The 13,623-nt window shown below is 48.3% G+C and overlaps 1 protein-coding gene across 2 annotated transcripts in view; it reads left to right on the top strand.

The window, feature by feature from the left end:
• Nucleotides 1–13,623, top strand: part of plxnc1 (plexin C1) — a 34,392-nt gene that overhangs the window by 17,306 nt on the left and 3,463 nt on the right. For both annotated transcript variants that reach the window (XM_056588042.1, XM_056588041.1), the window contains exons 13-27: nucleotides 59–232; nucleotides 2,031–2,198; nucleotides 2,303–2,393; nucleotides 2,766–2,867; nucleotides 3,151–3,254; nucleotides 3,619–3,660; nucleotides 4,066–4,193; nucleotides 6,724–6,922; nucleotides 8,315–8,461; nucleotides 9,436–9,604; nucleotides 11,302–11,405; nucleotides 11,747–11,822; nucleotides 12,409–12,443; nucleotides 12,959–13,054; nucleotides 13,238–13,401. In XM_056588042.1, the coding sequence (XP_056444017.1) occupies nucleotides 59–232; nucleotides 2,031–2,198; nucleotides 2,303–2,393; nucleotides 2,766–2,867; nucleotides 3,151–3,254; nucleotides 3,619–3,660; nucleotides 4,066–4,193; nucleotides 6,724–6,922; nucleotides 8,315–8,461; nucleotides 9,436–9,604; nucleotides 11,302–11,405; nucleotides 11,747–11,822; nucleotides 12,409–12,443; nucleotides 12,959–13,054; nucleotides 13,238–13,401 (1,799 nt within the window). The remainder of the gene's footprint in view (nucleotides 1–58; nucleotides 233–2,030; nucleotides 2,199–2,302; nucleotides 2,394–2,765; nucleotides 2,868–3,150; nucleotides 3,255–3,618; nucleotides 3,661–4,065; nucleotides 4,194–6,723; nucleotides 6,923–8,314; nucleotides 8,462–9,435; nucleotides 9,605–11,301; nucleotides 11,406–11,746; nucleotides 11,823–12,408; nucleotides 12,444–12,958; nucleotides 13,055–13,237; nucleotides 13,402–13,623) is intronic.

Raw genomic sequence — 13,623 nt, 5'->3', positions numbered from 1 at the left:
ACACACACACACACACACACAGCATAGCGCCGCCTTTCACGTGCCTGCGTCCCAACAGTCTCTGCAGTTCGAGAGCCTGCCGGCAGACCGCGACGCCTTCAGCAGCACTGTGACCCTGAGGGTAGCCAATCACACGCTGGCCTGCCCCACCGCCATCCGCTACCTGCCAGACCCCCAGTTCACCGACTTCATCTCCGCGCCCGCGGCGGACCACATGCGGCTCACCATAGAGGTCAGTCGCCCCCGGGACCCCTTCAAACACTGGGTGGGGTGGTGCTGGGGTGGGTGGTAGAGTGAGGGGGGTGAGGGAGTTAGGGGGTGGGTGAGTGGGGGAGTGAGTGAGGGGGTGGGTAGGTGGGTGAATGGGTGAGTCAATGAGTGGGTGGGCGAGCTAGTGAGTGAATGAGTGAGCGGATAGGTAGGTTAGTGAGTGAGTTAGCAAGCTCTGCTAGGTTCAAGCTTTGAGGCATGGTGGTGACATGGCGGCTGATGTCCTCAAGATTGAAGTCAAAGTGGGCTGGACTTTAACTTTCTGAATCTGCAAGCTGCGCTCCTCATCTAGAACACCCATAATAATGCAGAGATGTCGACGGCTGAGTCGGATTAGCTCAGGAGGTAGAGCGGGTTAGATGTAACGATGGGTGGGACAAAATAATCGATTCTTCGATGCATCGCGCGATTCTCTCTAGAACGATTCCGCCTCGATGCAGATAAATCAATAATCAGATTTTTTTTTTTTTAATATTTTTAATTTATCTTCAGTGTGTATTGGCCAATCTGATTTGTCTTGACACAATTGCGATTCAGCCTACGCATAGCATGCACGCAAACTCACAGCCAGACACAAGAACTTCTAATTCAAGAGCAGCTTTTTCTTTAATGACATAGAAAAGAAAGATTAGAAAGAAAATAAAACTGAAACCTATTTTTTACTTACTTCCATATTGTGTTGTAATGCAAGCTGCATTGATTATTGCATTGTTCATAGAAAGTCATATTTGTGACAAAAGCTTTCTCTCTTAATTCAGTTAATTCATCTGTTGATGTCTTTAATGATCATCCCAAATGTAGGAAGTGATTAGCAAACTCTGAGTAGGAAACTCTGATGTATATATATATTTATACCACGGTCTGCGGGAATACTCGATTCTGATTGGATGCAGGGTGTGCATTAACTCCTGATATACGGACACCTGGACAAGTAGTTCCGTCAAATTGTCTGTTTACCGTTCTCAATTAATGCGCTAGCTGGCGTATCGTCTCTAAAATAGTAGTAACCATAGCAACGGGAAACAAAACAAAGCTGAGCGGACTATAATACCTCCCGCTACCTCCCGTTCTAAAGTCGTAGCTATGGTCCGTCCTAATTACTGGAGGAGTGAACAACGTTTCCGTTGCATGAGAACCCAACGGGCGTGTAATGGTGGTTCCGGGTATTAGTCAGACCCTCAGGCGTAACCAGGCAAACAAATGTATGTTTTGTGGAAAACTTTATATTCGGATTGTAAAACGCATGAAAATATAAATTAATGGTCTTAATTTGGTCACCGTTGGTAAGTGACCGTGGTATAAGCGGGATAATGCCCTTCGAGGTGTCCATTATCAGGAATTAATGGACTTCGCGGAGGCAACCGTCCTCCGCTTCGCGTCGGACGGTTCACGCCTCCACGTCGTCCATTAATTCCTGATAATGGACACCTCGTCGGGCATTATCCCTTACATATATATTTGAAAATCACGCATTATGTACATAAAAAAAATTGTTGCATCGAGATGCATCGATCATCGCTTTAGAATCGAATCGTTGAATCATGACGTGCCAAGAGATTCCCACCTCTAGTTGTAACCGGAAGGTTGAGTGTCGAGGTGTCCCTGAGCCAGAAACCTCACCCTCACTGCTCCCGATGAGCTGGCTGTCGCCCTGCGTGGCTGACTCTGCCGTCGGTGTGTGAACGCCATGTGTATAAGTAGTGTGCAAAAGTAAAACCCGACCATAAGTCCTGAACGGCGGCTTCTGTTGTGATGTTCAGAAAAAGTCAGATGAGCTCCAGATGGCCCCAGAGGACCTGCGGGTGAAGGGCGTCCAGGGCGGTGAAGACCTCGACTGTGTCATCACAACGATCGAACGCAGCAGCGGCACCGACTTCATCACCTGCGTCATCCAGAGCACCTCCGACGCGGCCGTCACAGCGGTGAAGGTACGTCCCGTCACGTCAAAGTCAAAGCGTTTTATTGACTTTGCATTTGTTTGAATGCAATTAATCAATCAACCAATCAATGCCTCGCCGTGCCTGTTTTTCAGATAAGATACGGAGGCCAGACGAAAGTCCTGACGCACTTTGACTACCTCAAACTGCTGCTCCTTCTCCTCGTAGTTCCCTTGATCGTGGGCAGTAAGAAAGGCCATAGGCTTCCTTCCCTCAACCTAACAGGACCTTACCTAAACTATACCTTAGCATATCAACCGTAGCATAGCTGAATCTAAACCTCCATTATACCAAACCTGGCGAACCGGACCTTACCTGAAGCATATCTTAGCATAGCAACCGTAGCATATCAATCTGAGCCTCCATTATAACAACCTTAACTAACCGACCATACCTAAAGCATAGCATAGCATCCATTGCATGGCTCAATCTGAACCTCCATTATAACAACATTACCTAACCATACCTTACCTAAACCATACCTTAGCATGGCAACCGTAGCATAGCTCGATCCGACCCTCCATTATAACAAGAGAACGTGATGCCTGTGTCTTCCAGCGGGGGTGGGCGTCTACTGCTGGCAGAAGAGGAGTCTCACCGCCCGGATGAACCATCTCATCGAGGTCCTGGAGATGGACATCAGGAACGACATCCGCCAAGGTGAGCCCCAGGAGGGAAGCCGGACACGGAGCGCACCTTTGGTAGCTCTGTCGCGATGCTAGGAACACAACCACGCTGTGACGACATGAAACGTGATGGCGTCTTCTGAGACAGAATGTCAAACAAGTGAAAACCACAAATAGATCTACTAAAAATATGAGTGCTCAACATGAGCACAGTAGCAAATATGTCACTGTGAACTTTATCGGCTGTTATTAAGTAAGACCACTGGCCCCGAGCTATGGTTCTGAACTGGTTCTAACCGGTCGGGTTGCTGGGATAGGGTTCGTGGACATGCAGACGGAGGACTCGGACCTGATTGAGAACGTGGGGGCGATCCCCTTCCTGGACTACAAGCACTTTGCCGCCAAGATCTTCTTCCCCGAGGTAAGACTGGAGACTCACTTCAGAGTTCACCTAGACACTTCATAGCCTCCCCCTCCCACCCCTCCTACGCACTTATCGTATTTTGTACGTCCCTGCACTAAATAGTGCTTAGCATCGTGTAGCATCTTATCCTAGCTATGTTTGTTGTATACGGGGATGTGTTAGCCTAGCGATTGTTAGTGCTTGGCACTAACGGTTTTGCTGTTTCTTTTTCTTCTGACAAAAGTACTTATTGTAAGTCTCTTGGATAAAGCGTCTGCTAGATGCCCTAAATGTAAATGTAAGTGGATCCATACTTGATCCCGACACAAATCAATTGTTCCTGCACCATTTGATGGGTGTTCTTGTCTCCATCTCCTCCCAGGGGGGAAGTCTGATGACGGCGTGCCTCAAAGACATCAGCCAGGTGGGGCCGTGCGTTTCTTTATCCTAATCGTTCAGCTTTGAAGTACGGTTGAATATCGAATGAACGTCGATTCAAATATGAAGCAAGCTCAGATTTCATACAAAATCTGTGCTGGTCTTACCGTCAGACATTAATCCAAAGTCTGGTTTAGATGAATCACCTCCAGAGTGGTGTACCACTAAGAGGTACCGGGTTTGATGCCTGCAGGCATTTGACGCCTGAGCCCCTTAACCTTCTCTTTATCAAAAACGACCTGTGTCATGTGAATTCCCTGTGGTTCTCCGTCTCACGTGCGCTCTTTGTGTGTGTGTGTGTGTGTGTGTGTGTGTGTGTGTGTGTGTGTGTGTGTGTGTGTGTGTGTGTGTGTGTGTGTGTGTGTGTTGTGTGTTGTGCGGTGGTGGTCAGGACCCGAGGAAGATGGAGAAGCAGGACGATGGCTGCGGGCGCCTGGCCCAGCTGCTCAGAGAGCCCTTGTTCCTCACCTCCATGGTGCACACCTTGGAGGAGCAGAAGTCCTTCACCATCCAGCACAAGTGTGTTGATTGTTGAGTGAATGAGATGATGGGTGAATGAATGAGATAGTGAATAAGTGAATGGAAGTGAATAAGACGTCTGGTGGGTGTAGTAGTGGAGTAGCACCACACCAGACTTCTGGTGGGTGTAGTAGTGGAGTAGCACCACACCAGACTTCTGGTGGGTGGAGTAGCACCACTCCAGACTTCTGGTGGGTGTAGTAGTGGAGTAGCACCACACCAGACTTCTGGTGGGTGTAGTAGTGGAGTAGCACCACTCCAGACGTCTGGTGGGTGTAGAAGTGGAGTAGCACCACTCCAGACTTCTAGCGGGTGTAGTAGTGGAGTAGCACCACTCCAGACTTCTGGTGGGTGTAGTAGTGGAGTAGCACCACTCCAGACTTCTAGTGGGTGTAGTAGTGGAGTAGCACCACACCAGACTTCTGGTGGGTGTAGTAGTGGAGTAGCACCACACCAGACTTCTGGTGGGTGTAGTAGTGGAGTAGCACCACACCAGACTTCTAGCGGGTGTAGTAGTGGAGTAGCACCCCACCAGACGTCTGGTGGGTGTAGTAGTGGAGTAGCACCACTCCAGACTTCTAGCGGGTGTAGAAGTGGAGTAGCACCACTCCAGACGTCTGGTGGGTGTAGTAGTGGAGTAGCACCACTCCAGACTTCTGGTGGGTGTAGTAGTGGAGTAGCACCACACCAGACTTCTGGTGGGTGTAGTAGTGGAGTAGCACCACTCCAGACGTCTGGTGGGTGTAGAAGTGGAGTAGCACTACTCCAGACGTCTGGTGGGTGTAGTAGTGGAGTAGCACCACACCAGACTTCTGGTGGGTGTAGTAGTGGAGTAGCACCACACCAGATTTCTAGCGGGTGTAGAAGTGGAGTAGCACCACTCCAGACGTCTGGTGGGTGTAGTAGTGGAGTAGCACCACACCAGACTTCTGGTGGGTGTAGTAGTGGAGTAGCACCCCACCAGACTTCTAGCGGGTGTAGAAGTGGAGTAGCACCACTCCAGACGTCTGGTGGGTGTAGTAGTGGAGTAGCACCCCACCAGACGTCTGGTGGGTGTAGTAGTGGAGTAGCACCACACCAGACGTCTGGTGGGTGTAGTAGTGGAGTAGCACCACTCCAGACTTCTAGCGGGTGTAGTAGTGGAGTAGCACCACTCCAGACTTCTGGTGGGTGTAGTAGTGGAGTAGCACCACACCAGACTTCTGGTGGGTGTAGTAGTGGAGTAGCACCACTCCAGACGTCTGGTGGGTGTAGTAGTGGAGTAGCACCACTCCAGACGTCTGGTGGGTGTAGAAGTGGAGTAGCACTACTCCAGACGTCTGGTGGGTGTAGTAGTGGAGTAGCACCATACCAGACTTCTGGTGGGTGTAGTAGTGGAGTAGCACCACACCAGATTTCTAGCGGGTGTAGAAGTGGAGTAGCACCACTCCAGACGTCTGGTGGGTGTAGTAGTGGAGTAGCACCACACCAGACTTCTGGTGGGTGTAGTAGTGGAGTAGCACCCCACCAGACTTCTAGCGGGTGTAGAAGTGGAGTAGCACCACTCCAGACGTCTGGTGGGTGTAGTAGTGGAGTAGCACCCCACCAGACGTCTGGTGGGTGTAGTAGTGGAGTAGCACCACACCAGACGTCTGGTGGGTGTAGTAGTGGAGTAGCACCACTCCAGACTTCTAGCGGGTGTAGCAAAGTCTCCTCTATTGTCTTATTTCATAATCATACATGGGACTTCCTCGCAGGGGCATGATTATAAAATATAACCGTACATGCGTGGTCTCGGCAGGTGCATGAGTGTATCACGAGTGTATCACGAGTGTATCACGAGTGTATCACGAGTGTATCACGAGTGTATCACGAGTGTATCATGAGTGTATCATCATGTAATCATGCATGTATGAGTATATCACCATATAAGGCCTTAAAAAATAAAAAGTTTGGTTCCTGTTGGTTGTCAGTTGAGGTCATGGGTAGGTAGGGAATTTGTTTTATTTTTTTATTTTATTTTTTCCAGCGGCAGCGAATGATAGGTAGGTTTGTTTTCATTTAAAAACGAGAAAATTCGCTCATCCTTGTACAGAATGAAGAGGTGCTGTACCAAAAACGTAATCATAGTTGTAAAGCTCATACAATTATTTGGGTCGCGCATAAATTGACAGGGTCGGTCGGAAACCGGAACCAAACAACTTTTTTTTTTAGGCCCGAGTGTATCATGAGTGTATCATGAGTGTATCAGGAGTGTATCATGAGTGTATCAGGAGTGTATCACGGGTGTATCACGAGTGTATCACGAGTGTATCACGAGTGTATCACGGGTGTATCATGGGTGTATCATGGGTGTATCATGGGTGTATCATGGGTGTATCATGGGTGTATCATGAGTGTATCATGAGTGTATCATGGGTGTATCATGAGTGTACCATGAGTGTATCATGAGTGTATCATGGGTGTATCATGAGTGTATCATGAGTGTACCACCATGTGATCATGCATGTATGAGTGTATCACCATACAATCGTACCTGCGTGGTCTGCAGGTGCACGGTGGCCTCCGTCCTGACGGTGGCGTTGCACCGCGACCTGGGCTACCTGACGGAGGTGATGGAGCAGCTGCTGCGGGCGGCCATGGAGCAGCCCGGCAACAACCAGCACAAGATGGTGCTGCGCCGCACGCAGTCCATCGTGGAGAAGGTCCTCACCAACTGGATGTCCGTCTGTCTGTACGGCTTCCTCAGGGTGGGTGCGGCGGCAGCTTTTTGTAAAAGGTGGAGGTTAATGTGACCCCGTGGGTCCTCGGAAGGGCGAGGAGCAAACCGTGACTCCGAAACCTTGGTGGGAAGTGAGCTATGTCTTGAGAACGCTTTGGGGCGGCATATGGCTCTGGAAGTTGGCTGGTAACCGGAAGGTTGCTCGTTTGATCCTCGGCTCCTCCGAGCTGAGTGTCGAGGTGTCCCTGAGCGAGACACCTCACCCTGACTGCTCCTGACGAGCTGGCTGTCGCCTTGCCGTCGGTGCGTGAATGTGTGCATGAATGGGTGAATGCTAGGCCTTATTGTAAAGCGCTTTGAGTGGCCACTGCTTAGAAGTGCGTCATATAAATGCAGTCCATTAGGGTAGCTTGGACGATTCGAGGTCACCCTTAGAAGGAACAAACGGTAGGGGTGGCTCCTTTTTAAAGATGGGCTAGGAGGGAAGCAGGTGTGGAGGGGGAAGACAGAAAGATAAACAGATAATTACACAAAAAGAATAACCTTCAAAAGCTGCTTAAACTGAAACCCTAATCAGGAAACCTGCAGCCACGGCGACAGTGACATTCTCACACAGGGCGTGATGAAACATTGTCACATGTGAGTAAGTCACACCGTTGGTTTGAGTAGCACCTCTCACATTAAAACGCAAAAAAGCGGAACACACAAGACTTAAAAGACAAGTCTTTTACGGTTTCTAAACCGGTTCTGTAAGGATAAATCCCCAGATTTGCATGCAAATTAGACTAGACAAAGAGAAAACAAGGTGCTTGATTTTCAACTCCTCTCTCTGACTTCCTGTCGCTCGGCAGGGCTTGAGCCGCAGAGACGCTTGCCAGACCGAGTCTCATGACCTCCTTCCTTGTTTAGAACAACACACCAACAACGTTCAGACCACAGGGACGTGGGCAGACCTTAGAGTTAAATGTCATCAGATTCACGGCTAACAGCTGATGTTGAATACAATGTCAACACCAGACGTTGGCCGTGACTGAGACTTTTTGTAAAAGGACTGTTGATGGTTGACATATAATAAAAAGGGTAACACTTAACAATAAGAGTACATTTAATAACCATTAATTAACATTAAGTTATGAAGTAATAATCATCAACTAACTAGTTAATTATCAGTTAACTAGGGTTGAGTAATAATTTACTAACAGCGGAGGCCAACGCAGCGTAGTAATGCTATGTTATGCTAATGCATATAATATGCTACTATAATGGATAATGAGTGTAACCTTACTGTCCAGTGTCACCTATAACTATATTTTAAGTGGCTTTAGCTTTTGGTTTCATTTTGAGTAGAGGAAGGGGATCTGATCCCTACCCTTCTCCTCGTCCCCGCGGTGTGTGTGTGTGCGTGTGTGTTTGTGAGCAGGAGAGTGCGGGCCAGCACCTGTACTTCCTGGTGAGCGCCCTGACGCAGCAGATCGCCAAAGGACCCGTGGACTCTGTCACCGAGAAGGCTCTGTACACCCTCAGTGAGGACTGGCTACTGTGGCAAGCCCAGGACTTCACTGCTGTCGTGAGTAGGCCCGCCCCCAGAACATATCCATTTCCTGATTATGGGGCTATTTACTAACTCAAAGGGGTGATATTATGCCACCAGGTGTGAGTGTGATTAGCCGTTACGAGCCGATTGAAAATCTGCATGTTCCTGGGTTTAAGTGACATCAGAAGTGGGCTTGTCCACCTAGATGTATGCTGGATAGATCAGTCGACCAACCTACCCAGTGGACTGTAGCAAATGTTGCTTATGTTGGCACAATATCACCCCTTTATAGATATCCATGTACTGGGGAAAGGCGATTTACTAACTTACAGATATCCATGTTCTTATGAAGGGATATTTTCAGGGGGTGGGAAAAAGCGAGAGAGAAACTGAAACAAATATTGGAACTGAGACACAGCAAGACTCAACGTCTCACACGTTTTGGCAGCCCACGAATGGGGCTTGTGGAACTTTCAGAACATCTAGTTTTCCTGAGACTGAAGAATAATATCACTGTTTCGGTTAGATACGCTACGCAGTGATTCCTACTCAAGGATGCAGGCAGAGATACATGCACACATGCGTACGTGCATGCACACGCACACACACACAAACACAAACACAGAATACATTTCCGTTCAAACATTCAGCCGACAGACACAGAATACGTTTCCGTTCAGACATTCAGCAGACAGACGCGGTTGTCCATCGCGACCATCAACTGAGGACAATCAGAGCATACAACCAAAACTGGAGCAGCATATTTCCAAGTACTGTACTAAAATAGACACACATACTCACTCACTCACTCACTCACTCACTCACTCACTCACTCACTCACTCACTCACTCACTCACACACAGATAGCATCGTGAACAATAATTGTTAATAATAAAATTAAGAAGAAGAAGAATTCGAAGCATTGAGAAAATTGGCTTTCTTGAGCCCAACGCGCTGGAAACAGGAAATGGTGAAAGCATGGTGGTGTGGTTGTGTGGCCCCCTCAGAAGCTGCAGGCGGTGTTCGTGGTGGGCGGCGACGGGCAGCTCAGCGAGCCGCTGGAGGTGGAGGCGCTCAGCTGTGACACCGTGGACCAGGTCAAACTCAAGATCCTGGCCGTCTTCAAGGCCAAGTTCGGCTTCGCCTACAACATCCCGCTCCGGGACATCCGGCTGGGTGGGTGACGGCGGGGTCACGCTAAACCCCGCTTTAAGGGTGTAGATCTCTGTGCTGTTCACACTACACCGCTTTAAGGGTGTAGATCTCTGTGCTGTTCACACTACACCGCTTTCAGGGTGTAGATCGCTGTACTGTTCACACGACACTATTACACCAATTTTAGGTTGTAGTTCGCTACTGTTCACACTAGACCACTTTCAACCTGTATATTGCTGTACTGTTCACACTACACCACTTTCAGAGTATAGATTCCATAGTGTCCACACTACACCGCTACACCAGGTTCAGAGTGTAGATCGCTGTAGTGTTCACACTGCACCACTTCCAAGGTATGGATGGCTGTACTGTTCATACTACACCATTCTTAGAGTATAGATCGCTGTACTGTTCACACTACACCACTTTCAGAGGCGGGTGGAAATGAGGTCTAAAAAGTGGAAACTTAGCTTGACAGGAAAGGGAACTCAAATGGCCTACTTTAATTTGTCCTTTTTATATTGTTTTTGCCTGTAACGTTGTGACTAGGCAGTTTCACACCTTATCTGACTTTTTTTTTCGCAAGTTGTTGATCTGTTAAGTATCGGCAGACTACTTTGCCACCCTCCCCCGATCCTCCTCTCTGTGTTTTCTGTGGTTAACACTAGCGCGTTTCGTTTCATCATGTGCTCTAACCTCAAGGGGTTCGACCACAAGATGAAAAACCAACACTAGGGGTCTGTTCGAAACCACCTACTTGCTTCCTACTCTTACTAACTATGACGTCAAATTGAGTAAGTAGAACGTAGTAAGCGAGTTTTAGGTAAGCGAGTAGTATCCGAATGTCTTCTACTTCCGGAAAGATTTTGTGCAAGCATCGCAAGCTTACTAGACGTACTCAACCGCCCCAGAATGCACTGCGTCTATTCAAAAGAACAGTGGAAGCAATGGCGCTAAACGGGGAGCCGCAGCAGCAGAGCCCACAGCTATATATTCTGTATTAACTGGCAATCTAGCATTAGGTACAAAGAAGAGGAAACGCGGGAAAATCAGACAATAGACAAGAAAAATATAAAATAAATAATCATAATTAATAAATGTTTTTTTTAATAATTGTTTAATAATTGTTTTTAACATATCACCGCAAATCCTTAGGTTGAAGATGTACTGTGACGTTAAATGTGACGTTTATATATTTATTTATAATATTTATTAACAGTCTGTCTGTCTGTCTGTCTGTCTCTCACTCTGTCTGTCTCTCACTCTGTCTGTCTGTCTGTCTGTCTGTCTGTCTGTCTGTCTGTCTGTCTGTCTGTCTGTCTGTCTGTCTGTCTGTCTGTCTGTCTGTCTGTCTGTCTGTCTGTCTGTCTGTCTGTCTGTCTGTCTGTCTGTCTGTCTGTCTGTCTGTCTGTCTGTCTGTCTGTCTGTCTGTCTGTCTGTCTGTCTGTCTGTCTGTCTGTCTGTCTGTCTGTCTGTCTGTCTGTCTGTCTGTCTGTCTGTCTGTCTGTCTGTCTGTCTGTCTGTCTGTCTGTCTGTCTGTCTGTCTGTCTGTCTGTCTGTCTGTCTGTCTGTCTGTCTGTCTGTCTGTCTGTCTGTCTGTCTGTCTGTCTGTCTGTCTGTCTGTCTGTCTGTCTGTCTGTCTGTCTGTCTGTCTGTCTGTGTGTGTGTGTGTGTGTGTGTGTGTGTGTGTGTGTGTGTGTGTGTGTCGTGTCCCCCAGAGCTGGAGAAGGGCCCCGGTGTGTTTGTGGCCCTGGAGGAGGTGGACCGCAGCTCAGAGGTCATCGGGGAGGTCACCATGCTGAACACACTCCGCCACTACAAGGTGAGGCCCTCAGACACTACAAGGTGAGGCCCTCAGACACTACAAGGTGAGGCCCTCAGACACTACAAGGTGAGGCCCTCAGACACTACAAGGTGAGGCCCTCAGACACCACAAGTCTTCCAGGGATGATCAAGAGTGCAATGGGTGCCATACATACATACATACATACATACATATACATACATCGGCGATGGGGTGGTGGCCGGTAAACAATAAGTTTACCTTCCTGGGGAGTATACTCCAGAATGTCCATTACATCATGTTATGTAATGTCACATAACGTAATGTAACATCATGTTATGTAACTTATTGCAACATGATGTCATGCCACGTGTCTCCAGGTGCCGGCTAAAGTCACAGTGAAGGTCCTGTCTACCGGCTGCCATCCACCACTGGTCTCACAGAGCAGTTTGAAGGGTGAGCCTGTGTGTGCATCTCTCTGCGTGTGTCTATGTGTGTGCATCTATCTGTGTGTGTGTTAATGTGTGTGTGGCATGTGCATGTTGTTTGTGTACATCTATCTGCACGTGTGTCTGTGTGTACCTCTATCTGTGTGTGCGTACATCATTCTGTGTGTGTGCATCTATCTGTGTGTGCATGTGTGTTAATGTGTGTGCATGGCGTGTGTACATTTTGTTTGTGTACATCTATCTGCGTGTGTGTTTGTGTGTACATCTATCTGTGTGTGTGTGTAAATCATTCTGTGTTTGTGCTTGTGTGCATCTATCTGTGTGTGCGTGTGTGTTAATATGTGTGTGTGGCGTGTACATTTTGTTTGTTTATATCTATCTGTGTGTGTGTGTGTGTGTACCTCTATCTGTGTGTGTGTGTGTGTGAACATTGTTCTGTGTGTGTGGGTGTGCGTACGTCTGTGTGTGTCTGTGTGTGTGTGTGTGTGTGTGTGTGTGTGTGTCTTTTATTTGGAGGAAGTATCACATCGAACCAAATCTAACCACTGTCTCTGTTGACCTAACCAAACCTAACCACTGTTCGGTTTCCCCAGATGATCAGGATTTCTCCGTCAAGTACTTTCATCTGGTAAGTAGCGCAGTAGTACAGTGTCTGTCCAGGTCAATGTCTTTGTATGGGTAACATTATACTTGTTTTTTAACATTGAGGCGATAGTTTTGAAAATTGCGAGACTCTATAGCATTGCATCTTGCGTCCACTCTAGTTCAGTAGTTCAATAGTTCACAAGGCAAAAAGGGAAACGATTCAGTAGAATCTAACAGTGAAACGATTCGGCATAAGTTTAACTGGCTGGTTCCTTGTTGGGTAACCTGGTCGGAGACGCCCGGTTTCAGTTCCGACCTGTGCCCCTCTACTGTCATCCTCGCTCTCACTCTCTCAATCACTCACTCTCTCTCTGTCACTCACTCACACTCTCTCTGTCACTCACTCACACTCACACTCTCTGTCACTCACCCACTCACACTCTCAGTCAATCACTCACACTCTCTCTCCGTCACTCACTCACTCAGCAACTTCCCTGTCTATATCGACCGCCCGACCTGGATGGCCCTTAAACTCTGTCTCTCCCTCCTCTCACACAGATCGATCCCGACGTGTGTGAGGACCAGGGCATGAACCCAGAGAGGAAGAAGTTGAAGCTGAAGGAAGTGCATCTCACCAAGCTGCTGTCCACCAAGGCATCCACCTCCCTTACTATCTCACTATGTTACGCACCGCTTCTGATAGCCTACAACTTTCGATGAAAAACATCCAATCGTGACTGTAGGACGATTGCTGATGCAGACTATCCTTACTGTAGTATTCATTGCATGTATTTGCTCCCAGTGTTTGTTGAACGTCGTCTCCCTCCCATCCCCTAGGTGGCGGTCCACTCCTACGTGGTGAACCTGTTCCGGGGGATCTGGGGCGTGGGCCCCGGCAAAGCCCCCCCCGCCATCAAACACTTTTTCGACTTCCTGGACGGCCAGGCGGCCAGAATGAAGATCACCGACCCGGAGGTCCTGCACATCTGGAAGACCAACAGGTGCGTGTCTCTCTCTCTCTCTCAGCCCCCGTCCACCTCCCCCATCAGCCCTGAGTGCAGGCTGCTAATGGCTCGTTGGGTAGCATAGCCGCGGGGATGGGGACAATGTGAAGCACTGTCAATGCAGAGTAGCCAGAAATACCCCGTTCTCCGTATATGTCTCTCTCTCTCTCTCTCTCTCTCTCTCTCTCTCTCTCTCTCTCTCTCTCTCTCTCTCTCTCT

Source organism: Gadus chalcogrammus, chromosome 4 (assembly GCF_026213295.1).
Source record: "Gadus chalcogrammus isolate NIFS_2021 chromosome 4, NIFS_Gcha_1.0, whole genome shotgun sequence".
Classification (NCBI taxonomy): domain Eukaryota; kingdom Metazoa; phylum Chordata; class Actinopteri; order Gadiformes; family Gadidae; genus Gadus; species Gadus chalcogrammus.
This window is presented reverse-complemented; position numbering and strand designations above follow the sequence as displayed.